This window comes from Megalops cyprinoides, chromosome 13, assembly GCF_013368585.1.
Source record: "Megalops cyprinoides isolate fMegCyp1 chromosome 13, fMegCyp1.pri, whole genome shotgun sequence".
NCBI lineage: Eukaryota > Metazoa > Chordata > Actinopteri > Elopiformes > Megalopidae > Megalops > Megalops cyprinoides.
Window position 1 is genome coordinate 27,302,398 of NC_050595.1, and position 27,524 is coordinate 27,329,921.

The 27,524-nt window shown below is 46.2% G+C and overlaps 2 protein-coding genes across 2 annotated transcripts in view; both read right to left on the minus strand.

The window, feature by feature from the left end:
- The window catches only part of igdcc3 (immunoglobulin superfamily, DCC subclass, member 3), a 61,720-nt gene extending 50,098 nt beyond the window's left edge, over positions 1-11,622 (minus strand). Inside the window, exons 1-2 of the mRNA XM_036544358.1 lie at positions 11,526-11,622; positions 2,581-2,886 (exon numbers count right to left, since the gene is read on the minus strand). Of these exons, the coding sequence (XP_036400251.1) occupies positions 2,581-2,886; positions 11,526-11,589 (370 nt within the window). The 5' untranslated portion in view covers positions 11,590-11,622. The remainder of the gene's footprint in view (positions 1-2,580; positions 2,887-11,525) is intronic.
- Positions 11,623-22,863: 11,241 nt separating this feature from the next.
- igdcc4 (immunoglobulin superfamily, DCC subclass, member 4) overlaps positions 22,864-27,524 on the minus strand; it is a 47,837-nt gene continuing 43,176 nt past the window's right edge. The window contains 3 exon segments of the mRNA XM_036543914.1: positions 22,864-23,412; positions 24,164-24,328; positions 25,039-25,258. Coding sequence (XP_036399807.1) covers positions 22,864-23,412; positions 24,164-24,328; positions 25,039-25,258 — 934 coding nt within the window.

The window sequence follows — 27,524 nt, forward strand, 5'->3', positions numbered from 1 at the left end:
GGGGGGATGGGGTTTGTGTGGTGGGGGGAGCGTGGGGGGGACCTCTACAGAGCGCGCAGCCACCGCCATCTCACAAAGAGCGGCACACGGAGTCCGCACAACAGCACAGCAGAGAGCTGTCCACATACAGAGCGGGAGCCCCGTCCCTATGCCCTAGTCTATTAGCGGCCGCCGAGGCTCGCGGGGAGGTTTCTGAAGCGGTTAGCGGCGAGATCCGTCAAACTGGGGGTTCGGCCACACCTGTACGCGCCCGCCGCCAGTCGCCCCCACACGTTAGCGCGTGTCGCCGTGTGCGCGGAAGGGTTTCTGTGGGGGACGGGGGAGGGAGGGGGAGGGGCCGCGAAGACAAACGATTCTTCCTCCACGGTGCCCTTGTGCGCAGCCACGCCATCAATAACAAAACTCACGGCCGGCCGATTCAAACACCGTTGCTTCACGATGTGGGCGGGGATTTTTTTACGGTGGGTTCTGGATGTTGACCTTCGCATCGCATTCCAGGTGGAGCCAGTGGGGAACATGGTTATTTTGGCTGTGCGCATTCATTCAATTGTTTTGCACCTTTTTAGGGGAGCTGTCTGATTGAACAGCTCCTTACATACCTTAAACACCAATGGGGAAACAAGTTGCATTCCATTATATTCAAAACCAGGCATGCTACATGACTGTGGTATGGAAACCCAATGCAACAACTGCAGCCATCATGAGTGAGCGGACACAGGCAAATTCTAGTTTAACAGCAGAGACAGAAACTCAACAGAGGCCCACATTGGGCAGGTGCAGCCAACAGTTCCCTTAACTTAAGTGGGTTTCCCTTGATGTCCATGCACAGGTGATGTCATACTTCCTGTCTCTGGGATCCCGTTGTGGTTTTTGTACTGTCACGGAGTCAAACCAGAGAGCTCACATAACACATGCTCATTGGGGAGTTAACGCCCCGCACCTGGCATTAACAACAGCATTAACAACCATCCTTCTGACCCCCTCCTCCGATTTAATCCTTTTTGTTCGCCAGCATGGGCACAGGGTGGTTCCGTCACTTCCCAGGAGCCGAACAGCTGATGCTGAGACAGTGGGGGGGGGGGTGGGGGGGGGGGGAGAGGAGGCGTCTGTGAGGGGATCTGCTTGGCACATGTTAAACTGGGTCCGCGTCACTCTCTCATGTGTCATGTAATGTTCCCTTTTATACTGGGAATTCCATTCAATAACACACTGGTACAGTGTGTGTGTGGTTTTTTGTGAGAATACACTTATGCGTGTGTTTATGCAGATCGGCGCTGTAAGAAGCTGGGGGAAGGCCGCGATGTGGAAGAGTAGATCGTATCCAGCACACCACAGCTCTGTTTCACTCCCCCATCTTCTGAAAGCTGCCAGGATAAATCAACAGACCGATAGGCAGGCTGACAGGGAGACGGGAATTCAGATGGATAGATAGATGGATGCAAGCGGAGAGAGAGGGAGGGAGAGAGAGGGAGAGGCGAGACATTCCTTGTTTCCCGGTTCTGATGAGAATAATGATATACCGTTCTCGGCTACCCGGAGAGAATATGCGGTAATGACTCTAAAGAATTTAAGGAGCCAGATTGGGAGTCCTTTGTGTCTATACCGCAGGTGCAGTGTGCGCAAAATGAACGGGAGAAATATGTTTCCGGCACTGAAACCCAGTGAGGGGTCCACCAGCGACAATCTGAGCTCCCTGCTGCCTTGGCACCGGCAGTTAGACCATCCCAACATGGAGAAAATTACCAAACTCAGCTTGAGCTCCAAGCATGAAGACTGAGGCAGGACTTGCATAGTGCAGCACTGCTCTGAGCACGGATTAAGTCCTACCCACTAATTAAATACGAGGCCGAGGGACCAACCCCCACACCCCCCACACTCACACATTATTTGGTTCATCCCAAAATAATTTGCTCCAATTTGCACCTTCATCACCCCCCCCATGTCCTTAAATCTTATTACCCCAGCCAGTCAAGGCTCCCGCTACCAAAGCCGCTTACTCCAGAGCAGACCGTCGGCAGACTTAACCAAACTCACATGATCGTCATTTGGCAGAGGCCTGAGGTCAGAGGTCTAAGACTCGGCTAATCAAACTCGGAGCGACAAGCAGGATATGAAATACGGCAATGGCGATTCGGGAAAAGGTACACTGGCTGGATACGGTAAACTGTGACACGCCCGTGCGTTAGCCACCAGGTGCCTTTGGCAGGTGTGTTCCACAGAGCCAACACTGTACCTCTCCTTTACTCTAAATCTTGGCTCGAGTGTAAAATTCTGAACTGTATTCATGTATGTGTTCACACTAAATGACGTAAGTCACTTTGCTTAATGGGTATCAATTAAATGACAAAACAACAACAATAATAACTTACAATAATAATAATAACTTACAGTAACAACAATAATAACAGAAGTATAATCTTTCTCATTTGCAACACCTACAGGAGCATCAATATCTCTGTTCATGTAACACAGCATCTACACATCTAGTAAAGAGGCACCCAGGTGAGGAAAGGAAGTGACGTAATGAAAAAGGAAGCCATTCTTGTCAGCAGTGCACCTGACGGCGGCAGGGTTACTTACTGGCAGCCTGCACCCGCGCCTTGCGGCTCACCACCAGCCCGAAGGAGTTCTGGGCCACGCACTCGTAGTCGCCCTCGTCCGAGGAGCCGTCCGACTTGGTCTGCTGGAAGCGGCCGATTAGCAGCGAGCCGTTGGCGAACATGGCGTAGTTGTGGTCCTCGGACAGGGGCGCGCCGTTCCTCCGCCACTGCGTGGTGATGGGTGGGATGCCGTCCACCTGGCAGTGGAGCATGAGGGGCTGCTCCTGCACCGCGATGATGTCACTGGGCTCCAGAGTGAAGGACAGCTCTGACCCACATGTCACGCCTGCAGACAGGGACACGCATTCATGTACAATTGGTTAGTGTTCATCAAACACACGCACACACACACACACTCGCGCACACACACTCACGCACACACACAGGGCACACACAAATACGAGCGTGCACACACACACACACACACACAGATGTATACTTTCACTTTCCAACAATTTGATCTTCTAAGTACTTACATACTATGCCTGCTATCTTACATACCCAAATATAAGAAACAAACAACAATACAATTTTCCTATATTTCCAACAGAGGCAAAGGAATATCACTACCTCACATTTTACCTTCGCAGCCTTTTCAACAAGCAGTTTGAAAGCCAGACACACGTTTAAGGACTGGTTGTAGAGAACAGCTGGGCTTCATATTGATTTTACTCAAGGCAACAGCAAAAACGTCATGCTCGCTTGCAACGCGGAGCAACACGACACCTGCACATCGCCGTTTCCCCCACCGTGTTGCCATGTCCACTGTTGCTAGGTGCCCTGTGCCATAGCAACAAAACGAGCTATTTATTTGTTGCATTAATTGTCTGGAATTTTAATCAAATTGGTACGGCCTCCTCTGATTGCCCTGACTGGCTGTGCTTCGCTGGTTTAGCACAAGCTGCATCCCACTCAGTAACTCCCAGCGCAACAAGCATGGCACATTTTTCACTGTTTAGTGCTTTCCCTCGCCCCGAACACGCGTGCACGAGGTCACGGCTGAGAGCCGGGAGAGACGCCGATTATGCAATTGTCTCTGTTTCTTGCTTCCACCTTGAAGCCTCCTTGCTTTGTGACTCGTAAAACGGAGCTCAGCTGGTGTTTGTGGACTTTAAAGGCTCGTTGCTCCCTGCCACAGAGCTGTAAAAAACATTAACTTTGGAGATCTGGTGGTGGAAACTAAACCCTCAGATCTGGCTGCGAAAGGCCAGCGTGAAACTTTTGAATCTCCTTTATGGAGCGCAGACTTTGCTCTCAAGGTTGAGAGAAGGGGCGAGGCCGTGCCCTCCCGGCCAATCCCTGAGCTCCATGGAGAACCGTGGCTTTAAGCCACTTTTAGATCTCCGCTCCCGCCGGGAGATATCAGGAAATTTTCTCCCATCCTGCTCTCTGCTGACATTTTAGCCGAATGGAAATGTATCGAAGTTTCACCTGCCAGCGTCAGATCAGGGAAAAGGTAGCTAGTTCTCCCTCTCGCACCCTCGGACTGTCCGTCATCCCTATCTTGTTTGCTCTTTACCTCAGTCGGGGTCAAACGGCCGTGTTAAAGCTCAACCCGACAAATGCTTAACACCCAACTGCTACCCTGCCTGAGAGGACACCCATATCCCTGTGTCCATAAACCCCTTCCCATTTAAAATACGCTCAGCTGCTCTGTGTGAGGATGATATGGAATGGCCTTTACTGTTAACAGTATTGTGCTTGACAATACCTTTCATAACAGTTGTTATTCAATCTGATGCGGCGGCTGTGGTTAAAAAAAGACATGAGGAAAAACAGGAGGTGGAGGGGTGTCAGGTAAACAGGCCGATAAAAACAGAGAGCTTTGTAGACCCTCCTGCGCCCCCCCGAACCCCACCCCCTCACGGTGTCCGGTTTCAGCTGCTGATGGACAGAGTACTTTATAGGCCATGCTTCTGGCCCTGGAATCTATCTGGACCCAAAGGGGTGGGGTGGGAGGAGGGGGTCAGCGGAGAGACTATGGCGATTGGGGGGCGGGGGTACCTCTGGCGTCATCGCTCACATTCCAGCTCAGAAATACCCCCCTTTAGATGGAGTGCAGGAATGCACTGACATGTCCATCACCGGAGATCGCACAACAACGACAAACAAACCTCTCCTGGCTGCAGCTATTTCTCCGTTTCTCTCTCCCTCTGTCCCTCTCTCTCCTTCCTCAAACCAGGTCTGTGAATAAAAGACTCATTTTACCCACATGCACTGACTGCAACCCCCCCTTAAAAAGTAAAAGGAGAAGTGGAAAGAACTGGAACAGTCCGTCCTTTGTGGCCGTCCAGAGGGTCAGGCTCATTTTAATAATGTCGCCCTCACGGGGGGCAAAGGTCAGCTCGTGTTTCCGTGGCGCTGACCCGAGCTCCGCGGGCGCTCCCCGCGTTGTCCCGCTCCCACAAAGCACGAGTGTCCGGCTCAGGAAACTGGTGTCAGCGGGCGCGGCTGTCGGCAAGCAAGCAGCACCCCAAGGGGTCGCCGCTGCTGTCCGCATGCTCCGTGTTTGGGGGAAAAACAAAAACGAAGCTCGCGAAACTGCTCACGGGATGCTGGGTGATTTCGGACACAAATGAGGCATTATGGGATAGGGAAATGTTTCGAGGCGGTCTCGTTAATGCACACACTTGTTCCTCTGCGCGACCTCCGCATACCGCTGCTTGTTTAATGCTCAGCTTTTAAAAATGTCACGGAACATTAATCGCTCCTATCAGGCATCAGAGAGCCAGAACAGAGCACAACGTAACCGGTGTTCCGCAGATGTGGTTTAAGCAAACAAACTCAATATATGAAAAAGTCAGACATGTAAGTACTGGTTACATAACGCTTACATATGACTTCTATGTAAGTATCATACAGGCACACATGTGTAATTACTTCAAGAGTGACGGGTAGCCAAAGTACACACTAAGCACTGAGTAGACAGTGAACTAAAAGAAAGAGGTGACATTGTGTAGTGGTTAAGAACTGTCTGTAAACCAAAGGTTGCATGGTTGAATCCTATGGGCCATTCCTGTTTAAGCCTTGAGAAAGCTGAATTAAAGTGAATATCAAGCTGTGTAACTGGATATGTTAAAAAAGAAGGCACCCTGAGAAATGGCATCTGCTACATAAAAAATAATATTTCAGTAGGAGTAGTAATAATAATAATAATGATAATAATAATGTCTAGTGCTTGCATTTGTAATTGCACAGATACTAGGGAAGTGTGATGTTAAGTGTTACCTATAAATTGCACAGAAAGCAATTTGTATCTTCGCCTGCCCTATTCAAGGATGTATTTCAGTATAAGGAGCATCTGCTGTCTGCTGGGAGAGCTCAATGCAGAGCTTAAGAGGACCACAGTGTGAGTCTGGTCTTAGGCGATATGAAGTTCACTAAATAAAGATGCATGACACTTTACAGTAGAGGCTGCGCAGTACAGCAGGATCTCCATGTGTATTTTAAAGTATTGCTGCTGTCTCCCAAGCCTTGGCTCATCTGACAAGGTCAGACCTCTGCTAGCTCTGTAGCTACACTGATGACGGATATTGATCCCTGCACAGTACATTGCTCCCACCTGAACAAGCCCTGCCTTCACTGGGCAATTCCAAAAATATGATTTGAGTTTTTTTTTTTTTCCTTGAAAGATCTTACAAGAGGAGAGACATCAGTTATGAGAAATGAGAAGAAGTGAGGGGTGCTTAAAAACCACAGGTGATACACACCACAGCCACAGCCGCCCCCTCTCCCTCTAGATGTGTGTTTTGAGTCAGCGGCAACCCTCCCTGAGTGAGCTCGGAATCTAGGGCAGCCAGACTGCCGCAGACAGCACCAATCAGAGAGAGAGACGCCGCACTCTGAGGAGAGGATCCGACTTCTTTAATGCCACCTTCAAAAAGTGCTGCGCGTTCTGAAGATCTGCCAAAGGAGCGCAATCTGAGGTTGGATCTGGATTAAAAAAAAAGGAAGGAAGGGTTGCCAGCTCTGCGCGCTTCCTCAGGTTTTGGATGACCCTCGTGCACGGGAGTCTGACGGACAGAAATAGACTGGCTCTTTTTGAGCGCCTCACGCCCGATGACATCCGATTCGAGTCCTGCACGGCTGTCGGGTGATGGGAGGATGCGGAGTTCAAGTAGGGCTCAGCTGCTGCCGATGGAAAAACGATGCCCTTTCCACACCGAACAATGCACTCGTTCTCTTTCGCGCAGAAGAATCTGAGATGCGTTTTTTAATGAGTTCGTTTACGTTAGGCTAATCCATTTTGCGACTCCGAGGTGACGTAAGCCTCGGATCAGATCAGGCACTTAAAACTTTAAATCTCCTCTAACTCGAGCGCCACTCGCGGCATTTACAAGATCTTATAAAACAAGCGGTCCGCATAAAAGCGAGCTAGCCGCCGGGCGCTTGATCCGAGCCGATGGCGGTCAAGTTCTACGCACAGCTTGGCACGAACGCAGCACGCCGGCGATATGATGGAGCAACGCGCCCCCCCACAATCACATCACCCCCTCGGTCTGAACGGCGGGCCAACCACTTCCTTCACCCTGCCTCCGCGGAAGCCTAATAAACACGCCTGTCCTGTCCCATCTTGATTTAAATTCATTTTTATAAGCCGCTATAGTGCGTCTGCTTGCTGCTGTCGGCTTAATAGGCTTTTCACTGTCTTGTGTCATGACTGGAAAGAACGGTAGTAAATTCCTTTCCGTAAGCACAGCTCACTTTATATACTTAAACATCCCCTCACTCATGAATGTATTCATGCCCATCTGATCCATGTGAACACTTCGGCTTTACTATGGGGGAAATGCTTTTAGAGACATGTTTTTGATAACAGCCAATCATCAGCAGTGACTTACAGCCCCCCCCCCCCCCCCCCCCCCCCCCCCCCACTGCCCCCTTCCACTCCACTCTCCTTCTCCACCTCTGATTCGTCATTCCTTTATCTAATGAATCAATCAGTATGTTTAATTGAATCTCTGGGGGATATTTGTGCTTCTATACGTTATAGTATGTGTGGGCATCCATGCACACATGTCACAGATTGCTCTTGTCAACAATGCTTGTCTTTTTCGCTCCAGATACCGAGGGCTGTTTACTATGATGAAGTGCCCATTATATTGTCAGCACATGTTCATTTCCCATCATGCCCTCTGCCCCCCATGTCTCTGAAGGGTAGAAGTCAGGGGTACCCACAGTGAATTCCGCCTTTCAGAGCACTACAGCGGTCTGCAATAGTGCAATCAAAGGATTAAGGACTAGGGCTCTCGACATGGGTCCTCTCCCTTCCACTCATGACACAGGGATCTGTGTTTTTAGGATTTTGTCCAGTTTTGATTCAGCACCACACACAAAACAGGCTGAAATGAACAGCCTTTATCTGATGGCTTTTTCTAGAAAATAAGGCCCAACCAGCCTTTTTGATCAGCCACTGCATGTTTAGCAGAATCTAAGGACACCCAAGGTCAAACTTCAGGCCCACGGTGGTTGAAAGGAAAAAGGCTGGTAACCTAATGGCAATAAAACGGTCGGGTGTTAGACTAACCTTGCAACGATGTAACAACCTGATGACCGAGCTTCACGCTATGCTCTCAGACGTCAGATGTAAAGTTCTGAGGCATAAAGCTGGCAAGGATGTGACAATATCAAAACAATACATCAAAGTAAATTTAGGCTATATAAAAACAAGGCAAAGCTGAAGCAGGGACGTTAATCTGTGCCAAATGTGCACAAATCTGCACCAGTTTCATAAAACCTCTTTACAATCTACCAAAATAAGAAATACATCAAACATGGATTGCATGTTTTTTAACTTTCATCCTTGTCTTTGCATGGAATGGCAATTCAAAGCATGCTTTTATTGTTATTGAGCTTGTCCAAATATTTTTGGGTATTGGATCAAACATCAACTAGTCATCTCATTGTGGTCATGACATACAGACTATGGAACCACATGAATCCTACAGATCATGCTAGTACCAGGGATAAAAAACTTTCTAATCTATGCACACAGATAACAAATTAGGCTGAATCAAGTGTTGTTTTTAACTCTTACAGATTTAATTGTGAAATATCACATCTTGTTTTCAAAAACAGCTAGCTTACACACTGAGCAATAAAAACAGGTAAAACTAAAATTCACTACTAAAGCTTATGGACAGAACAAACTGTGGTTAAAACAGACATCTGACAGACTGAGTTATTAGGAGGGGAGGGTAACTAAAAATCAGAAATCAAATGCTCTCATGCACTTCAGCTTTTCCTACTTGATTCCGAACTTAAGTCTAAATCTGTGCCTGATATTGATTTTGCAAGGATTACTACTGAACTGGAAGTGGAATAAAAATAACTGGAGGTGTCAGGACACATCAACCCTTTCCAGTCATTAAGGAAAGGGCCTGAGGACCGACCTCCTGTCCCACTGAGGCACAGCAGCTGCTTGAGCTAGCCTCTTATCTTCTCTCAGTGGTCTTCCTGTTCGGCTCCTGTCCAACGAGGCTTTGAATGGCACCCATAAATTGCAAAAACAAAAAAAAAAAAACCACTCCACCCGGGTGCAAGGTTTATTCAAAAAAATCTGAACTATTTGAAATATTTAACAAGAGAGACGTCCTTTCCGCTGAAAACCATAAATCCTCTGAACTCCCTCGCCACACTTTAACTTGTCGTTAGAGATTTTTGCACCACACCAGACCCCTTTAAAAAGATCATTAGTCATTGACATGCACTCCAATAAATAAAAAAAAAACAAGAAATCCAAGGGCAACAATTCTCCTGCAGTCTATTATAGGCACCTTGTAATAATCGCCATGGCGAACACATTCTGTATCCAAATCCCAAACATGATTATAAAGGCTACAGTGGGTTTCTTACAGGACACAAATATCCTGGCGAGGGTATTATATCTTTGGTCCACAGTGGGAAGTGGGGCCTCGCGTTGGGAGACAAAACTGTCAATCACGCAGAACAAAGGACACAAGGAAATTAAAAAAAAAAAAAAAAAACGAGGAAAGGGACTGTCTTGACGCTCAGTCTTAACACATATTCTCTCCAGCAGACGGTAAGCTCTGTGTTTTTTTTTCCTCTCCTGAGCACAATGCAAAATCAGATTACACAAAGAATCACAGTCACAGCTCAGTCTCTGACAGTTACATGAACGCTCTGAAATGGTTCATCTGACAGAGGGACCGCAACTTAATTTAATTTACTGAAAACAAATATAGTGCACGAGCACATGCCCTGTATATTTCTATAATAAATTATTATTTATTATCGCTATAAATGTTGTGTTCTCCAGGGCAGAAAAGCTGTGTGAGAGTCACAGTTGCTATTGGTTTACCCATCTGGATGAGATCAGTTCATGCTAGTTTGCCTGTCAAAGATAGTGTCCCACAGAACAATGACATCTACAAATTAAGAATTTCTAAAAAAAAAAAAAAAAGATAAATAAATAAATTCACAGTTTACACTAAATGCAAACATGGCAATATACAATTTGAAGTATGTTTTCGGCCACTGTTCCTCTTTCAGAGTACAGTAAATGTGTCAAATGACAGCAGCACATTAAATACAGGGAAGGCAGCTGGTAAATCAGTGGTTTTAGGAAACTACCCACAGAGGGCACGGCGACTGTTAAGCGCTGGAGACTGAGGAGCACCTTGCCATCTTTTACGACACATTCAACACAGTTTATTTTCTTCCCAGCAGAAACACGTAGCGAGCCAAAGGAAGTTACACATGGTCTATTTTAAGTGTCCAGTATATTGATGAGAAGAAAGCCCGTAACCTATTTATCAAGGTAAGTTATACTATTGTAGTTCATCAGCAGATAATGTTGCGAATTCACTTAACAGTGCTTTTGCACTTTTCTGTTACACCCTTTATGAGCTTCCTCTCTCTTTGTAGAGAATACACAACTTAAGAAGTTGATCACAGACCTCCCTTTACAGAAGCGTTATTATTGTCAGTTTTTATCATTATTGCGATTCTGGTGATGACGTAATCGTCATCATTATTACTACTTGCGTTATTTGTAGTAGTGGTATCACCGGCAGCATGGTAATATGACGATTTTAATATTTGCAATATTATTGGTTGATGAAGCACAAAGCACTGCGAGACACTGGTCTCTACAATCTATCAATCACAGCCGATAGTACTTTTAGGTTACTAGCACACCATTGACCATACACACAATAAACACGGTATGCTGAAGAAAGCGGGCAGGCTATTCACTCTGCCTCTACTGTGCGCGATTCAATATTAAAACAGCAGGCTACTTTACGCCTGTTCCACAAGAACACTGAAGAAATCCGCATGAGATGTGCAGTGCCAATGCAAAATATCGACGTTGAGCTGGGTGATGCGAGCCCATGTTACGCTTAGCGGTATTGACATAATAACATACGATAGAGCAAACCCGCATTAAACACGCATACCACTACACGTGGCTACTGACAATAACACAGAATAATAATACACGCGGATTCCGGACCCATAAACACTAACAAGATGAAAGCGTTCCCTTCAGCCACATGCAGCAACACACAACATGCCACACTGTACGACAGAGGTCAGCAAGTTAATGATCGGTCGTGCACAGCCTTTACTCTTAAGCAAATCCCAACAAAAAGAGATGCCTGCTGCATATATGCACACATAGTATAGCTGAACCCGCTCAGTAGCGCGCACGCTCCCAGAGTCCAGAATAACAGTACTGAACAAACATCACTTAGCAAATAAAGAGTCTTTTCAGGAATCTTTGTCACATGAATTCCTGCATGGCCAAGTTCATGGTCATGCGAGGTGGTCAGCGCGATGCCGTAGCAGCCATGCATGTCCGCAGCGCCAGTTATTCGATAGGAGGGCAAAAAGACGGCACAGTTCCAGAGAGGTGTAACCCAAATCGCAAGAGCAGTGTTAATGATATCAATAATTACTCACCAACTAAAGCGCTCAGGAGTAATCCAAGTAAGCGTGAAAGTAAGCAGCGCCTTCTGGTAGCCATTTAAGCACTTAGAAAATACTATGAGGCTTGGAAAAAAACAAAGCGAGGCGAAAGAAAGAAAGCAGTTAGCTAGCTCTTCATGTTCCGAGCTACAACAATTGGTGGCTCGCGGGGGTCGAACATGCTTGCGCCATTTTGCACATCTATCAGGAATCTGTCAGCATCTCGCGCTCTCACTCGCTCGCCCTCTCCCTCTCTCTCTCTCTCTCTCTCCCTCTCTCTCGCTCCCCCTCTCTCTCCCCCTCTCTCCTACAAACACACGTTCTCGGTGCTGCCTTTTTCAACAACCATTCAGTTCCCTCTCTCTCCCTCAACCTCACCCTCACCTTCTGCTTCTCTCCTCCCACCACCTCTTTCGCCGTCTATTTTTTTTTTCTGAGGCTGCACTTGGGGAACAAAAGATCTAACCCCTCTCAAGACAAACGCAGGGTATATCGGTAACTTTGTTATGATCTCCACAGGTGTAAAAAAAAATGATAATACATATACACAAAAACGTTATCTGGGTATGGCAACAGTCACGCCGCCTATTAGCTGATTGGAACGGTGTAATGAACACAACAGATAAATCTGTCAAAACGTACGCATAGACAACAACAACAATAACAACAACAACAACAAAAATAATAATACAAAAAATAGTAACAATAACAATAATGTATTTTATGAGTGGACTGGTGATCCTGATTTAATTACTATGTAGGTAATTGCAAATAAAACGGTCTTCCTGGTTGTATAATCAGATATCTTTGAAATAAATTGTTGTCACTGACAGTTTAACCTGTGTTTCTAATAGAGGTAAATTAAATGTGGAAAGATGAAAATATATTAATTCGCTTATATACTGACATTGTTTACTATCATTGTGAAAGTACATCAACTGTACGCAGAGCTTGAAAACGGATTTTCGAAACATTTCTTTTTTCAAATAAGGGCATATGTCGTGATTCACATTTGTGATGTGAAGTTTCAAAACATAACAATAAAAAGCTAACGGTGAAATAAATTATTTGAACTTGGGGGATATATGAAAGAAATACGTGAAGGAGCGACATCTACTGCCAATAGATGGTATAGTTTCCCTCATACATCGATACCGTGTAATGAAGTAGATTTGCAGTGAAAGGAACTGCATTGCACATTACTGTTTTAAAATAATATATTGATAGCTCATGACAGACATGATATTTAGTGAACAAAGATTAAATAAGTGTGTGGTGTGGAATATTTGATGTAACGTACACAAAGCTTATATTATTTTAGTCATTTAAAAGCTGGGAGAAAAGTACCCGTTTATTATGCTTATGAACGCACATTTATGTATTGTTATTGTCAGCAATGTTGTCGTTGTTGTCACTACTACTATTACCACTATTACTGCTACTACTACTACTAACAATAATAACAATAATAACACTACCAGTGCAACCCTAAACCCAAACTTAAAAAAAAAATGTTCATATTTTTCACTATTCCTGTTCGCATGTGGTAGGTTTATCTATCTATAGATAATGGTAATAATGATGATAATAATAATAATAATAATAATAATAATAATAATAATAATAAACGACTGTCTCTTCAGTGGTGATATCACGTGGAGAAAAATGATTAGCACTCTAATGCCCATCTCATCCCACTTCTACACAACTGTTGCGCAGATTCACAGACATTAACAGCAGTCACACCCTGTTGCCTTCTGTTGTCAAAAGGCTGAAGCTAAGCCGAGCCCGGAAAGTAATGCTGCTGCAGAAAGCGGCGGAACAGTAGAGGGCAGTCTTACCTCTGCTGAAAGGGAAAAGAAGCCCCACTGCAGCTATGTGGAAGCCTGCTGTAGGGAGGTGTTGTTTTTCAGATGAGATGTGGTCCTGACCCACTATGACCATTAAGTATCCCATGACACTGATTGGAAAGAATTGGGGTGTTCTCCAGGGTCAAGGTGGACAACTAATTTTCCTTCAGTTTAATTGGCTAAATAAATCCCTGCCTCTCCACTTAAACTGATACGCAGTGAGTGTCCTGCTGCAAAATGGCCTATAAGCATCATTTAAGTGGGTGTGATACATTGGTGCAGGACACCCCCCCCCCCCAACTCCTCCCCCTCACTGGAAAGTGTCTTGAAATTATTAAAAGAAGCTATATAAATGCAATTCGTTGTTATTGAAACAAACAAAAATCTCCACTCACTTCTGTATTCTACAAAGTCACAAAAAATTATCAGCTATCAATTGTGCTATCAATTTAATTTTTCTAAGGATTTTATTATAACTTCAGTGGACATGACAAGGACACAGTTAGCATTGCTTCAGAATGTATTTTATTAGGAAAGTGAAACATTGTGATTCAGTTATGACTTAGTTATGACAAATTATAGCATTTAATTGCACAAAAACAATCCAATGTGTTGCATTTCCATATTGTTTAGCGATTGAGACCATTGTTCTGCATTTTCATTGGCTCCATATTTATTTTGATGCCAGTTTCTGATGAAATCATAGTACTGGGTAAGAAAGAAAATGTATCTGTGCCAGAATTACTCAAGATTAAGGAAAAGGTGAGTTGCAGATAGATTGTGAACATGAATTTTGTTCCTAATATTTGAGTAGCAAGTTTCTTTTTTATTCTTTCTCTAGCATTTTTATTTGCTGATGAGTATAATCACACCAGCAAAAAGTCCATAACAAAAAGCACAATTAAAATAATAAAAAAAACAATAACACATCCGTATTGCAATTTGGACTAAATGGCACCAGAAATAGACATTAAAGCAGGGATTATAACATCATTGGGAGGGCCAGTTTCTGGAGGTTTTGTGCTGGTCTGAGAAGAACATTCGCCACTCACAAAACAGAATTATGTACACAGTTATACATTTTATATACTGCCTACAGAGGAAAGCAAAAAATAAAGAAAGTAAAAACTGAATGTTACAAAACACAATGGAGCGTAGCAGAGACCAGTTCTAAAATTGCTTTATGTGCCAGTGGTTAAATGTGTGAGGGGGAAGCTTGCTTACAAATTAGAAGAAAAAGACATTTTGCTGGAAGAGCAGCACAAACCCTCCAATCAGCCTGTGACCTTGAGAATGTCAGGTTATCTGGTAGTACCGAAAAGTGTCACACCTGATGCATGGATTATTTCAAAAGACATTATAGATGAATAATTAGCCAGTCTTTGTCAGTGAGTGACATTTTGGTGACTTGCCAATCAGAGCTTCATAATTGTGAACGGCCACCATTATCTCAGGGAAAAAAGACAATCAAAAGCTCTTGTTTGCAAGTGATTAATGTACTAACCTGGAAGTCGACCAGACTCTGCATATAAAGGTGGAAGGTTGAATCCTGAAAAATGCTCTTAGGTTGAGCTTTAAGGGATAGGAATGCTGTGTAGAATCATAAATGAATTACGCCCTGTGTCAAATGCAGACAGATGAACATTGAACACTTGATTACACGTATTTCCTCTGATTAACATCAAGCACTATGTCCATATCCTGTTCTGAATATAGATTGGAGGTACAAGTTCACATATTTTAGGGGGAGTTTTTACCATGGCCAAGTCCATAATGGTTTTGGGAAAGAGAGGAAATTTGGTTGAGTACTTCGTGTGTGTTATGCTAAACTTTCAAATGAAAGAAAAGGGATTGGAGCAATCACATGCTGTTCTGCAGTTGCAATGAAAAGAGATAACATAAAAGCAATATCTTTTAGATGTATTTTATTCTCAAACTGCCACCCCTGTAACACAAGCAAAACATCTGGGAAAGGAGGAGGACAAGTGGCTGGTATTGGTAAAGCGATAGCAGGAATATATGGAGAGAGATTACTAAAGCACTCCATAAATTGTGAAAGGATTAGGAAAGACTCTTTCATCTCCAAATTCAGGTGAACGGTGCGGAGGTGCAGAGACAGTATTCCTAATACTTTGGAATTCTAAATATGTGCATTAGGGATGTTTCGACTAAGATGCTTCCATGCATACATATCATTAAAATGTGTTGTCAATAATGGAAGTTTGCAAGCACAAGAGGTAGTTACCTGGAATTGATGCTGTTGTGCAGTCTTCCTCTCTTGGATGTTGCCACCATACAAACAAAGACATGTGTCTTGTACCAATGGCATGGTGCACATTGCAAGGTGATTATGTCAGATGCTGCTGTCTCCATGCAAAGCATTTGCTTTTATTTGCCACCCCCTTTTGTCGATTCGCTTTAACCATCATCTTTGCTAGCCATTACTTGCCCAATAAATAACTGTACCTAGTTTTTCCATACAGAGTAAATTGCAATGGACAAAGATGTACATTTCTAGAGAATGAACTAGAATGGACAAATCACTCCAGAAATGTGTTCAGGGCTAGGAATCTTCTATAGTAGGGAACATTAATGGGATAGTGCGCCCCTTTTTTTAGAAGCCTCATATCTGAAATACTGCTTTTTAATCCAATCCATATTATTAGTCTTAAAAAATGTTTACTGCACGTGAGCTTGTGTATTTTGAGTTTTTGAATATTTTGATTTTTTTTAATATTCAGCCTACATGTGGAACATCATCATGGCCATTTTCAACCAGAGTATACATTGATAGATTCCTCAAAAGAGAATAGATCATTTAGAAATTCGGTAGTACCATGGTAGCACATCCCATCGTCTGATTGAACAAATCTTTCCATATTCACGGGGATTCTTTATTCTGGGAGTTAATTCTGGTTAATTATATGAATGTTCAATGTCAATGTCTGTTGAGCCTGTGTTTGTACATAATCCATGACAGTAGCATTCATGAAAAAACCCCCTGCAAAACAAAACGACACATTTGGAGGTACATGGTGGCTGTTAGTGCCATTGTTTGAGTATATCCATGCATACTGACAAACAGACCTTAATGCTACTCCTTCATAGAGTCACTTTGTGTGATCTATTTCTCTGGTGACAGCTTTCAGCTTTGTAAGGTTTTGTGCACCGCACATTCAAAATCGTCTTAAGCAAGCATTTCATTCAAAAAGGAATAGTGACATATGACACATGAGTAGAATATGATTGAATAATATTATTTAATAATCACTGTGGTACTTCAAAGAACAATGCTTTACATGGATACATAAAACACAATCACAAAGGTATTAAAATCCTTTTTGGTCCCAATTTCACGTTTACTTAGTGGGTGTGAGCTTTATTGTCTTTTCCTGTGCTGTGTTTGAGGGGCTGCAACATTCAAACTGAGGGAGAGGGGGGAGGGATTATTCTTCCCGTTTGAGGCACAGGTCCAAGAAATCTCACTTCCCAGCGGCAGCATGCACACTCCGACGCAGGAAACTCTCCCCACGACACAAGCGCCCGGAGAAACGGCACCGAGCAACCCGCGATCCACACACAGCGGGAGTCGAAGAGCACATCTGTCGACACATAAATATGCACAAAAGCCACTTATGTGATTTATATACATACCTTACCAGGACATTGCCCTCCTGTAGAGTCACTCAACTCTTCAAAAAAAAAAAAAAAAAAAATCCAGGCGGTTTGTCTACTCTGTTGCTTCTATTACAGAGCGAGATAAAAAAGTGGGGACCTGTGTTTTGTCTCCTTTGTGGAGAACCACGAGACTGAAAGTACAGCGGAAACTGCTAGGAGTTTTTCTTTTTTAAATAAAGAGTCCGGCAGCCCTTTATTGTGTCACCTTCAGTCTTTTTATTAAAATGGATATTTACATCAGAGCAGTTGCACAGGCTGCGTTGTAGGTGCGCGCGCTTGAATGCTTCACAGTTTGACAACTCAAGAGCACCCCAGAGGAGAACCACCATCTTACCACAGGCATAGCACACACTGAATTGCATCCAAGCCCTTTCACTCATCAGTCACATTTGTATCCACCTTTTTTGCACCAGTGCTTCACCTACAAAATAAGACTTTTTTTCCTTTTAATGTAACAAGATATACTTGATAAATGTAACATTTACAAGACTGATTCCGAGTTGCACCATTAACAGAAACATTTACCCAATTTAAAGCCAAGTAACAATAAAAAAGACACTTTCATGTAGTTAAACAACGTTGAGCGACTGTTTTTATAAATGTTATTGTTACAATATCTGTGTGGCGTACCTATAACTATCAGGTTTGTGAATCATCAACACCCCCCTCCCCCCCACTCCCACCTGAAGAAAACACACAGTGGTAGGAATGCATCGGATGAAAGGAAGTCTACGCTAGCACATCAGGTCACGCTGTGCAACGTGGGAACGAACATCAGGAGCCACGGCGAGGTGGCGGACGCAAGGCGGTCGGACAGCGAGGGTGGAAGTGGAGTAGGGGGGGTTAGGGACAGACCTACGTCTCCAGGGCCACGCCCCTGGGTGGACCCCCTGCAAAACCGCGGGCCCACGCCCTGCATGCGGCAGAAGGGGGCGCCTGCTTTGTTTTGGCGGTTCCTTTGCCGTGAACACGAGGCTGCTATGTTTGACACGGAGGCATTCCTGCGCTGGAACCATGCAGCTGCAGGGAAGAGGAAAGTATCGGCCAACGCTGCCACAGGCCACTGTTCGGGGTTGGTGTCGGTGTGTGCGTGTTGGAGGGCAGGGGTGCTGGTACTGACTGATGGCAACATGGTGACACTACACCGGTGGACTGTGTGGCTCTGCTGGTGGCACACGACCAGTCTCTGTGCTGGAGACACCTCCAGAGAGACACAACGACCCCTCAACCTGGACCCCCCATGACCCCCTACCCACACCCCCACCCAATGGGGGCACGAAGAAGCACAAGTCGCACACAATCGTCACGTCACTGGACAAGGCAGATCACTACAAAAAGCACCAGAGGATGCGGAGAGCCAGAGAGAGAACACCAATTATTTGGACCGAAAAAAAAAAAAACCGGCTCGTAACTTCCTGTGTTCTTTCCTGGGATGAGGAGGACAGACGTTTTCTATCGCAAGGAGACAGAGGACATGCTGCGGATAGAGACCCGCGCGCCGTCGCGTTGCGGCTTTAATGCGAAGACGTGGCCACCTGAGAAAAAAACAGCGGATGCACTGCGGATGCGTACGCAGTGCTGAGGAGGCTTCATTACAAAACCAGCGTCTGTATCGAGAGGTCAGATCTGCGAGAGGGGGTTGTTCAGAGGTACGGCCGAGGCAATCCCGGTTTGCCTCAGGGATCGCCCTTTTCGTCCCGGCCTCCGGCTGGGCTCGCCCTCCGCCAGACATACGAGTCCAGGGCGAAGCCCCCTCTCGCTTCCCTCGCACGCCGCTCCTCGCTTAGAGCGGGAACGAAACTCGCCCGAGCGAGCGACAGTTCGTGCTGAGGTAAAAAATAAAACAAAATAATAATAATAATAATTAAAAAACCAAGACAATCGATCCTTCTTCGTTTTTTTTTTGTATCTGCTTCCGAGCTTGGCTCCATCAGAGGATTTTTGTTGTTGTTGTTGTTGTTTTTTAAATTACAATTCCTTCACACACGTTACATTAATGTGCAGAGTTAAGAATGGTCTTATGAAAATATAAATTGTTAAATTAACAAGCAATCAACAAATGAGGTATTCTATCGAGAACCTTTATATAAAAAAGAGCAAGTTATTGAAACGATTTGCATATCTGATCGGAGGTGTAGCGCTGTTTCCGCTGAACGTGCCTGACTCTGGGCTGATGCAGACGGCATGGTTACCGTGACTGGATGAAGTGATAAAAAAGACAACAAATTCCTGAAACACACATTCCTTATGCTGGAGGCAGGCTATAGTGAACACTTTTTCCCCATTTCGCACCATGGGTTTATTTTTTTAGACCACATAAATGAACTGTAACGGATGACCCACAAGCAAAACCAGAGCAAACGCCGACCGTGGTTCCTTTAATACTGCAAAACAAACCGACTAGAATGGACGCTTCTGCGGTCAAGCTGTTAAAGGGAGCATGAGCCACTCCTAGCGTGCTTCAGAACATCATCTCTAAACATGCTTATCACAACAGGCATACACTGCTACTGAAGCACAATTGGCCATCACCCTTTAACAGTTCACATGTGTATAGGTACTCTCATGCATGCCAATATTCAGCTCTTACGAAGGTGCAGTAGAGGCAACCATGTAATCCCACTGGCTAAACTCAACTCAACGTGGGCTGACCCACAGACGCTTAATGTCCAGAAGAGCTGAAACGCTTCACTGTTTTTCATTCCACCAGTGTGTGTAATCACATGACCGAAGTCATTCCTATGATTAGATAAGCAGAATCATTTTTTTCCTAGACGTAGAGCTGCAAAGAAATGTGTAGAAAGTGCTGAACTCTTTTCAGTTTGCAAAGGAAATGCGCTCCCAAGCCAGACAATAGATACAGCAGTTCTAGACATGATCGTTTCGATGGGAGCAACAATCTACCCATAACCCATTGCTGTACAAGTCCATACAGTTAATTCCTTGACTGTACACCATAAAGCGCAAGGATGGAGCTCCTATGTATCCCTGTGATATTTACACACATGGAAATTCAGATGGAGGACAATTACAGTAGTGCAATTTGTAATCGGCAACCGAGTCCAATTCTTCGTACGTTCGCACAAGCGAGCCTTGCGCCAAAAGAGTTTGCGAAGATTGCAATTCACTGCAAGGTCGTCTCTGTGAAAAAAATATATAAAAAAAACAATAACCAATATTCATGTTCACACTCAAAAAAAAAAGTCTCCATCCCAGCATGGTAAGAGCAAAATCATGAGCATGAACGCGATCCGTGTTTTTTTTTTTTAAAAAACGCCGTAGTCTCAACCGCTTGCGAAGGTGCTGCAGTTTAGTTTAGCGTTAATCCTGAGGTCTGTTGAAAATATAAAACTGGAATGCTTTTGAGCCCCTCCTGCGCCGCACGGTCGCCGTTCGCTCCAGCCCTGTCCTCCCCGCCGCGGGTCTGGAGCCGGCGGACCGCCTGCGAGGGCGCACTCAGAGCGAACTCGCAGCAGAGCTCGCGGGGAGACCGTCTCCCCTCATTGCTTTTTGACAAGATCTGTTGCAAGGACAACTTTGCAATTTCAACAACAACAAAAAAAGAGTTTCTGTTAAATTCCCACAAGGTTAATATATTCATACAACGTGTATTTCTTTTAATAAAGAACAAAAACTATGTTTTCCTTTAAAAAAACGCTAAAAAGAAAAAATACAAATAAAATGTTAAAAGAGGAGGGACACGCCCCCCTCCTCGCTCTCTTCAGCAGCATTACAAAAGAGATTTGCGTTGTCAGAGCAATGATTGTACCTATTTACAAGAGATCCGTAGCAGAAACCTACAATTTCAACAGACTTCAAGCTGGTTAGTTAGAGTAACGTGTATCTGCGGACGCCCACAGCGTACGGACCGACGGAAGAGAGGGAAAAAAATGGCTGAAAAATGGAAGAGGCTCCCAGGTTTTCCATGAGATCTCCTTCCGCATTCCCAGAATCCTCCTGCGCAAAGTCACCTGAGAGACGAGGAGGGAGACGACATCACTGAGGGAGATGGCTTCTACTGTGTCCCCTGAGAGGAAGGACCAGGGAACACGAGGACTGCAAAGGGGAAGTTTGCCGGTGTCAGGGCCACACTGAGAGGTGCTGTCACTGCTGCTCACATGTACAGCACCAGACCAAGTGTGTGCCCCTAGTGTCCTTTAAGACTGACCAGTACAAATAAATGGGCTTGCTTTCCTGTGGATCAGTCACTCTCTCTTCCTAAATGCTTTCCATCCAGTCAAAACCAAATGAGACACCTCTCCGTACACTGGCAAAGTCAGAACACTTGGAACCACAGATCGCCATGACACGGGCATGCATTGGACAGGAATCTGTAACGGGCGAGTTGTTCTCAACAAATGTAGTGTCAATGTCATGGTAGATGCACGCATAGAGAAAAAAGGCAGTCAGTCCTGCTGTTGTTAAAGGCTGTGAACCAGACGGTTAAAACCCAGATTCTTTTTTAAAAGGACCTCTGAATGACACTGATAAAATCAGACAGAAATTCTATCCTGTACAGAAATGAGGTAGTTCTGTTGGCTGGGAGAAAAACCAGGAGAATGTTTTTGTGAAATGCTTAATTGTCTAACACATGTAACCACGTCCAATTCAATCTCGAGTCCTCCCTAGGATAAAATACAAACCATACAGCAGAACTTGAATGTTTGTTGTCTTCATGTTTTTTTTTCTTTTTTTTTCCTTTTTTTCTTTAGTATTACACAATGCTTCCTATCTGTATTGTATATATACTTCTATATAACTATACAGAGTCTAAAAACGCACCTAAAATATTAGGCACCTATGACCTCCAAGCTCCAGTCAGGGTGTATGTGACTGTGTGAGTGTGTGTGGCTAAGAAAGTATCATGTTTGCCAGTCTGTGTGTGTGTGTGGGGGTAAAAAAAAGTTCCATGTGTGCCTGTCTACATGAACTCAAAGCACTGAGCGTGTGTTCATGTATGTGTTTGTGTGTGTGTACGTCCTGTATGTGTTAGTATGTGTGCGAGAGTGAGTGTGAGAGTGTGTGAGAGAGAGACAGCAGGAGGCTGGAGGTGAGAGACAGGAAGTCGGCACTCTCAGAGTGTGTAAGTATAGGGCTGCTTTACTGCCGCCACCGTGCTGGCGTCCATTCAGTCAGCAGAGGACAGTTCAGTTATCAGGAAGGGGCGGGGCGGGGGCGAGGCTGGGGCAGGGCCGGGGTGAGGTGCGGGGAGGGGCTGCAGGTGGGTGGAGCAGAGAGAGAGAGAGAGAGAGAGAGAGACGGCCAGAGAGATGGGCCAGCCTATCGTTTGTGACTCTGCTCTGTCATCATACATTTCCGTAAAAACAGCATGGAGCTCATCCGGCCTCCAGCTTCTGCTGGCCACAGCAGAACTACACCCACGTGAAAGAACTACAGTCTGTATGAACGTGGCACAGTCTCCCTCAGGAAAACATGGCCGTCATGCGTGCCCCTTCTTTTCAGTGAGTCCAAAGTAAGTACCAGTGAAGGACGCTACTCGGAGGCACGCGTCGCTGATATGCAGTGAAATGCATATTCTTCTGGACCAGTCCACAGAAACAATAAATATGGACCAGATATGGAAAACGTGCACTGTGGCGACCAGCAGGAAAGACGCAGTCACTGACGGGGGAAAAAAACGAATCCCTCGCACTCCCTCCGGGATGACATCTGACGTGTGTGAGCCTTGTGATATTTTCCCTCACGTTCTGAAAGAGCACCGTCTCTCAGCCATGCTCTCTCCCCCCTGAGCCCCTCCCCCCCCCCCCGGGCGTCTGGCAGTCGCTGGTTTCCTCTGGCGGTGGCTAGGGGCACAGGTAGCTGCGTGCCGCTGAGGTAGAGTGGACGAGGCCAGAGCTGGCAAAGGGAGACGGGGGCAGTGGGAGCTGCATGGACAGGGCCTTCCCGGGGAGCAAGTGTCTGTTCCCGGGCTGGAAAGAGTCCCCGTTCTCCAGCGGCTCGGGGGCGTGGAAGCCATTGGTCAGCCCCACCCCCGGCGGGGAGGCCGGCTGCTGCATCCACCTGTCCGCGCCCCCCTGGGCCAGCCCGGCCTCCTGCTGCCTGCTGTGATTGGTCAGTACCTCGGGGGCGGGGTTACAGGGTGCCGGGGGCGGCTGCAGCGGTGACGGCTGGGCTTCCTGAGGACCCTCTCCCGGGTCTGGCGGGGCGGCGGCAGGGGCGGCGGTGGGCTGCCTGGGGGAGGTGGGGCCTCCGAGGGGGGAGTGGTCCCGCGTCTCCCCCTCGCCCTCGGCCTCCCGGTCACCCTCCGGGTCCGAGAGCTCGGAGTGAACAATGACCTCGGCCTCCACCTGGTTGCTGCACAGTGAGGAGTACAGCCTCTCCTCGGCGTCGCTCTGTGGGAGAGACAGACAGACATGTGTAAGGGGAGGACAGACGCTCCATAAAGTCCTAATGGAGAACTCCCAATTCCCACCATTATATATAACAGCAATGTGTTCAGACCATACCATTAACACACAGCGCATACATACATTTTGCGCAAACACTGACAAATATTGTTCTTTCCAGCTTTCATCATTCATCCACTATCTTCATCAGCAGTAAATATAGACGGTTGCAGCATGCCAGCATTCTGATGCAAACCGCATCAATCCTCTAAACAAAGTCATTTAGCATGAAGCAGAGTGCGGTGAGAGCATCAGGATCAGAACGAGTCATTCGTAAAAAGAGAGCGTGAATGAAGATTAAATTAAGGATTCATTTCTTTTCTCTCTCTCTCACTGCTTTAAAAAGGGGGGGCTGAGTGATGCGTGGGCGTGATGGCTGATCGAGGGCTCCCGCGTGTCTCCCGCTCTCACGCAGACATGTTTCTGAGGGGTGCTGCCTTGACGCTCCCCTCTCCGTGTTAATAACATCCTGTCCCTGTGTGATGCTCTCACACAATAACTCCAATAACCACCCCCCCCCCCAAACACACACTCTCTCTTCCAATAACAGCCAATGAAATGATTAAACAGCAGATGCTCAGCTCAGGGAGCCCCCATCACACACACAAAAACACACACAGACACACACACATGCACACGCACATGCACACACACGTACAAGTACACATGTACACACACACACACACACTCATCTCACCATGCTGGATTCAGTGGTAGGGGCATCCAGGGGTCTCTCAGAGGGCCTTCGGGATGCGGGGCTCAGGGACCCGTTGCTGAGGGCGGGGGAGTCCTCTGTGATGGTGTCCCGGTATCTGGTGATGCGGTTGGCCCAGTTGCGACTGACCGATCCGTTCCAAGCGGGCTGAGACGAGAAGGAGGGTGGGAGGGAGGGAGGGTGTGACTTCAATTAAAAATGCTATGTTTCTAGTCACACAGGCTTTCAAGACAGTTCTGTTCACTGGTGCTTTTTGCACCTCATTTTGGTCTTTGCGCCAGTTCAGTGGGGTTTCTATGCCTGTCCAGTAAAGGACAGAACATGAAAGAAACCAAGATATGCAGCACTGGCCTTTCTCCCAGAAAGGAGTAACAACAGCAGTCACATAACATGAGATCACTGCAGTACATATGGTGGCGCAAATCTTGTAAAAATACATATAAATAGCCCTGCTTTCAAACCATATTGAATTACAACTGCCTGCATAACGCAAGTCTCAAAGGACTGCTCTTTGCCCTGCCCACCAACCCACACTGATCTCCCATCCCCCATCCTCCACCCAACTCCCCTCCGCCCACATAAATACAGCTCCCAGAATTACTCTTGCGGAAACCTGAGATTGGCTACCAGTGGGTGTGTCAGCGTGTTATAGTCCTGTCATGCTTGAATGTGCGGGTGTGTTGAGATGTATGACCTATGGGCTTTTTGTGTGTTTGCTACCTATAAAAGAGTATGTGGAGACATTATACACAATGTATTCACAATGTAAGAACGTGTCTGAGGGAGTCAAGATTCAGCATGTCCCTGGGGTTCCCCCTGATGCTGCCTTGCTGTCTGCGACCGCGGGCCACGCCCACCTTGGCCTCCAGGGCGGGGCTGTCATCCCCGGCACGACCTCCCATCAGGCTGTGCTCCTCGGTGACCTCGGACAGCGGCGGGACGGGGTCCTGCGCCCCCGGCGACATCAGCGTCTCCAGCTCGTGGCAGTCGCTGCACTCCGGCGCCGGGGTGGGGACCGGCCGGCCCCGCCGGTACTGCGGGGGGAGGGCGGAGGGGTCCAGACCCCCCGACAGCTCCCTGAGAGGAGAGGGACGCGGGTCAGCCACGTCACTTCAGATCACGCTTACCCATCAGCGCAACATGTGGCACAGATCAGAGCTACAGCAGGGGTAAAGCACGGCTCTGTAACACTACCTCCTACAGTACTTACATCTGATACCTATCTGTGCATACACGCGCTTTACTCATAACACAGGGGAAGCTTCATTCATGTGATATCCTTTTGATGTGCTGCGAGATATATGTCTGCAATAACAGCATGTATCTATTTATGGATCGTAGCGTGCTCGGAGCTTGTAACAAAGAGTTATGCTTTCATATGGAATGGCAGTTGCTGATCTGCTCTGTAACTAGTGAATCGTAACTCGAGGACTGTAAGTCAAAGTGACTGAGAACAGTGCGGGCCCACACCTCCATACTGCTCTCTCTGATGCAGGCTCAGTTTCCTTCTGTATTTCTGAGTAGACAACCCCTGCTTTTACCCCAAGCCTCATCAACAAACAGGAACTAAATATACTGGTTTTCAACAACTAACTAAAAATGGGTGGAGAGACATTATGAACAGGGCTGTGGAAGGAAAGAAATGACTCAGCCTAAAGAAACGTACATCGGCATTATGTGCTTCTCTCTGTGTCTCTGCTGTGTTTCTCCCTGTATCACTTTGCTGTGTTTCTCCCTGTGTCTCTGCTGTGTTTCTCCCTGTGTCTCTGCCCTGTTTCTCTCCGTATCTCTCTGCTGTGCTTCTCTCTGTGTCTCTGCTGTGTTTCTCCCTGTATCACTTTGCTGTGTTTCTCCCTGTGTCTCTGCTGTGTTTCTCCCTGTGTCTCTGCCCTGTTTCTCTCCGTATCTCTCTGCTGTGCTTCTCTCTGTGTCTCTGCTGTGTTTCTCCCTGTATCACTTTGCTGTGTTTCTCCCTGTGTCTCTGCTGTGTTTCTGCCTGTGTCTCTGCCCTGTTTCTCTCCGTATCTCTCTGCTGTGTTTCTCTCAGTGTCTCTGCTGTGTTTCTCCCTGTATCACTTTGCTGTGTTTCTCCCTGTGTCTCTCTGCTGTGTTTCTCCCTGTGTCACTCTGCTGTGTTTCTCTCTGTGTCTCTCTGCTGTGTTTGTCTCTGTGTCACTTTGCTGTGTTTCTCTCTGCGTCTCTGCTGTGTTTCTCTCTGTGTCTCTGCTGTGTTTCTCTCTGTGTCTCTCTGCTGTGTTTCTCTCTGTGTCTCTGCTGTGTTTCTCTCTGTGTCTCTCTGCTGTGTTTCTCTGTGTCTCTGCTGTGTTTCTCTCTGTGTCTCTGCTGTGTTTCTCTCTGTGTCTCTCTGCTGTGTTTCTCCCTGTGTCTCTGCTGTGTTTTTCCCTGTGTCTCTCTGCTTTGTCTCTCTGTGTCTCTGCTGTGTTTCTTCCTGTGTCACTTTGCTGTGTTTCTCGCTGTGTCTCTTTGCTGTGTTTCTCCCTGTGTCACTTTGCTGTGTTTCTCCCTGTATCTCTCTGCTGTGTTTCCCTCTGTGTCTCTGCTGTTTCTCCCTGTGTCTCTGCTGTGTTTCTCTCTGTGTCTCTTTGCTGTGTTTCTCCCTGTATCTCTCTGCTGTGTTTCCCTCTGTGTCTCTGCTGTTTCTCCCTGTGTCTCTGCTGTGTTTCTCTCTGTGTCTCTCAGCTGTGTTTCTCCCTGTGTCTCTCAGCTGTTTCTCCCTGTGTTTCTCTCTGTGTCTCTCTGCTGTGTTTCTCTCTGTGTCACTTTGCTGTGTTTCTCCCTGTGTCACTTTGCTGTGTTTCTCTCTGTGTCTCTTTGCTGTGTTTCTGTCTGTGTCACTCCACTGATTCTATGGGTGTCAGTGTTGTGCCTCACTAAGCTTTTTCTCTAACCCTCTCACCACATACCGTCTGTGCTGTCTGTGCTGTACCGCCTGGTGTCTCAGTCCTATCTTGCCCTGTCATGCTGGCTCTCTGTGCCCTTTCACTGTCTCCACCTTTACACACCAGTCACTGTGCCTCTATCCTTACACTCTCTTCACTCCTCTCAGTCTGTTTCAGGACGAACAGCATGATGTGCACACACGCAAAAAACACCGGAGGTTTCACAATTTCCATTCAGCGTAAGGACTTGAAACAATTGGATAATGAAAATATGAAACCGAAATGGCCCCATGCCTTGCATATTGAGAAACCCATCTTTGCTGACAGCTGGATGGAGCGGCCTGCGTTTCTCCAATCCGGGGTTAGATGAAGGAGTGAATACATAAATAAATGATCAAATATTAATGGAGGCCTCAAGTGACTTGTAGTCACAGTGCATATCA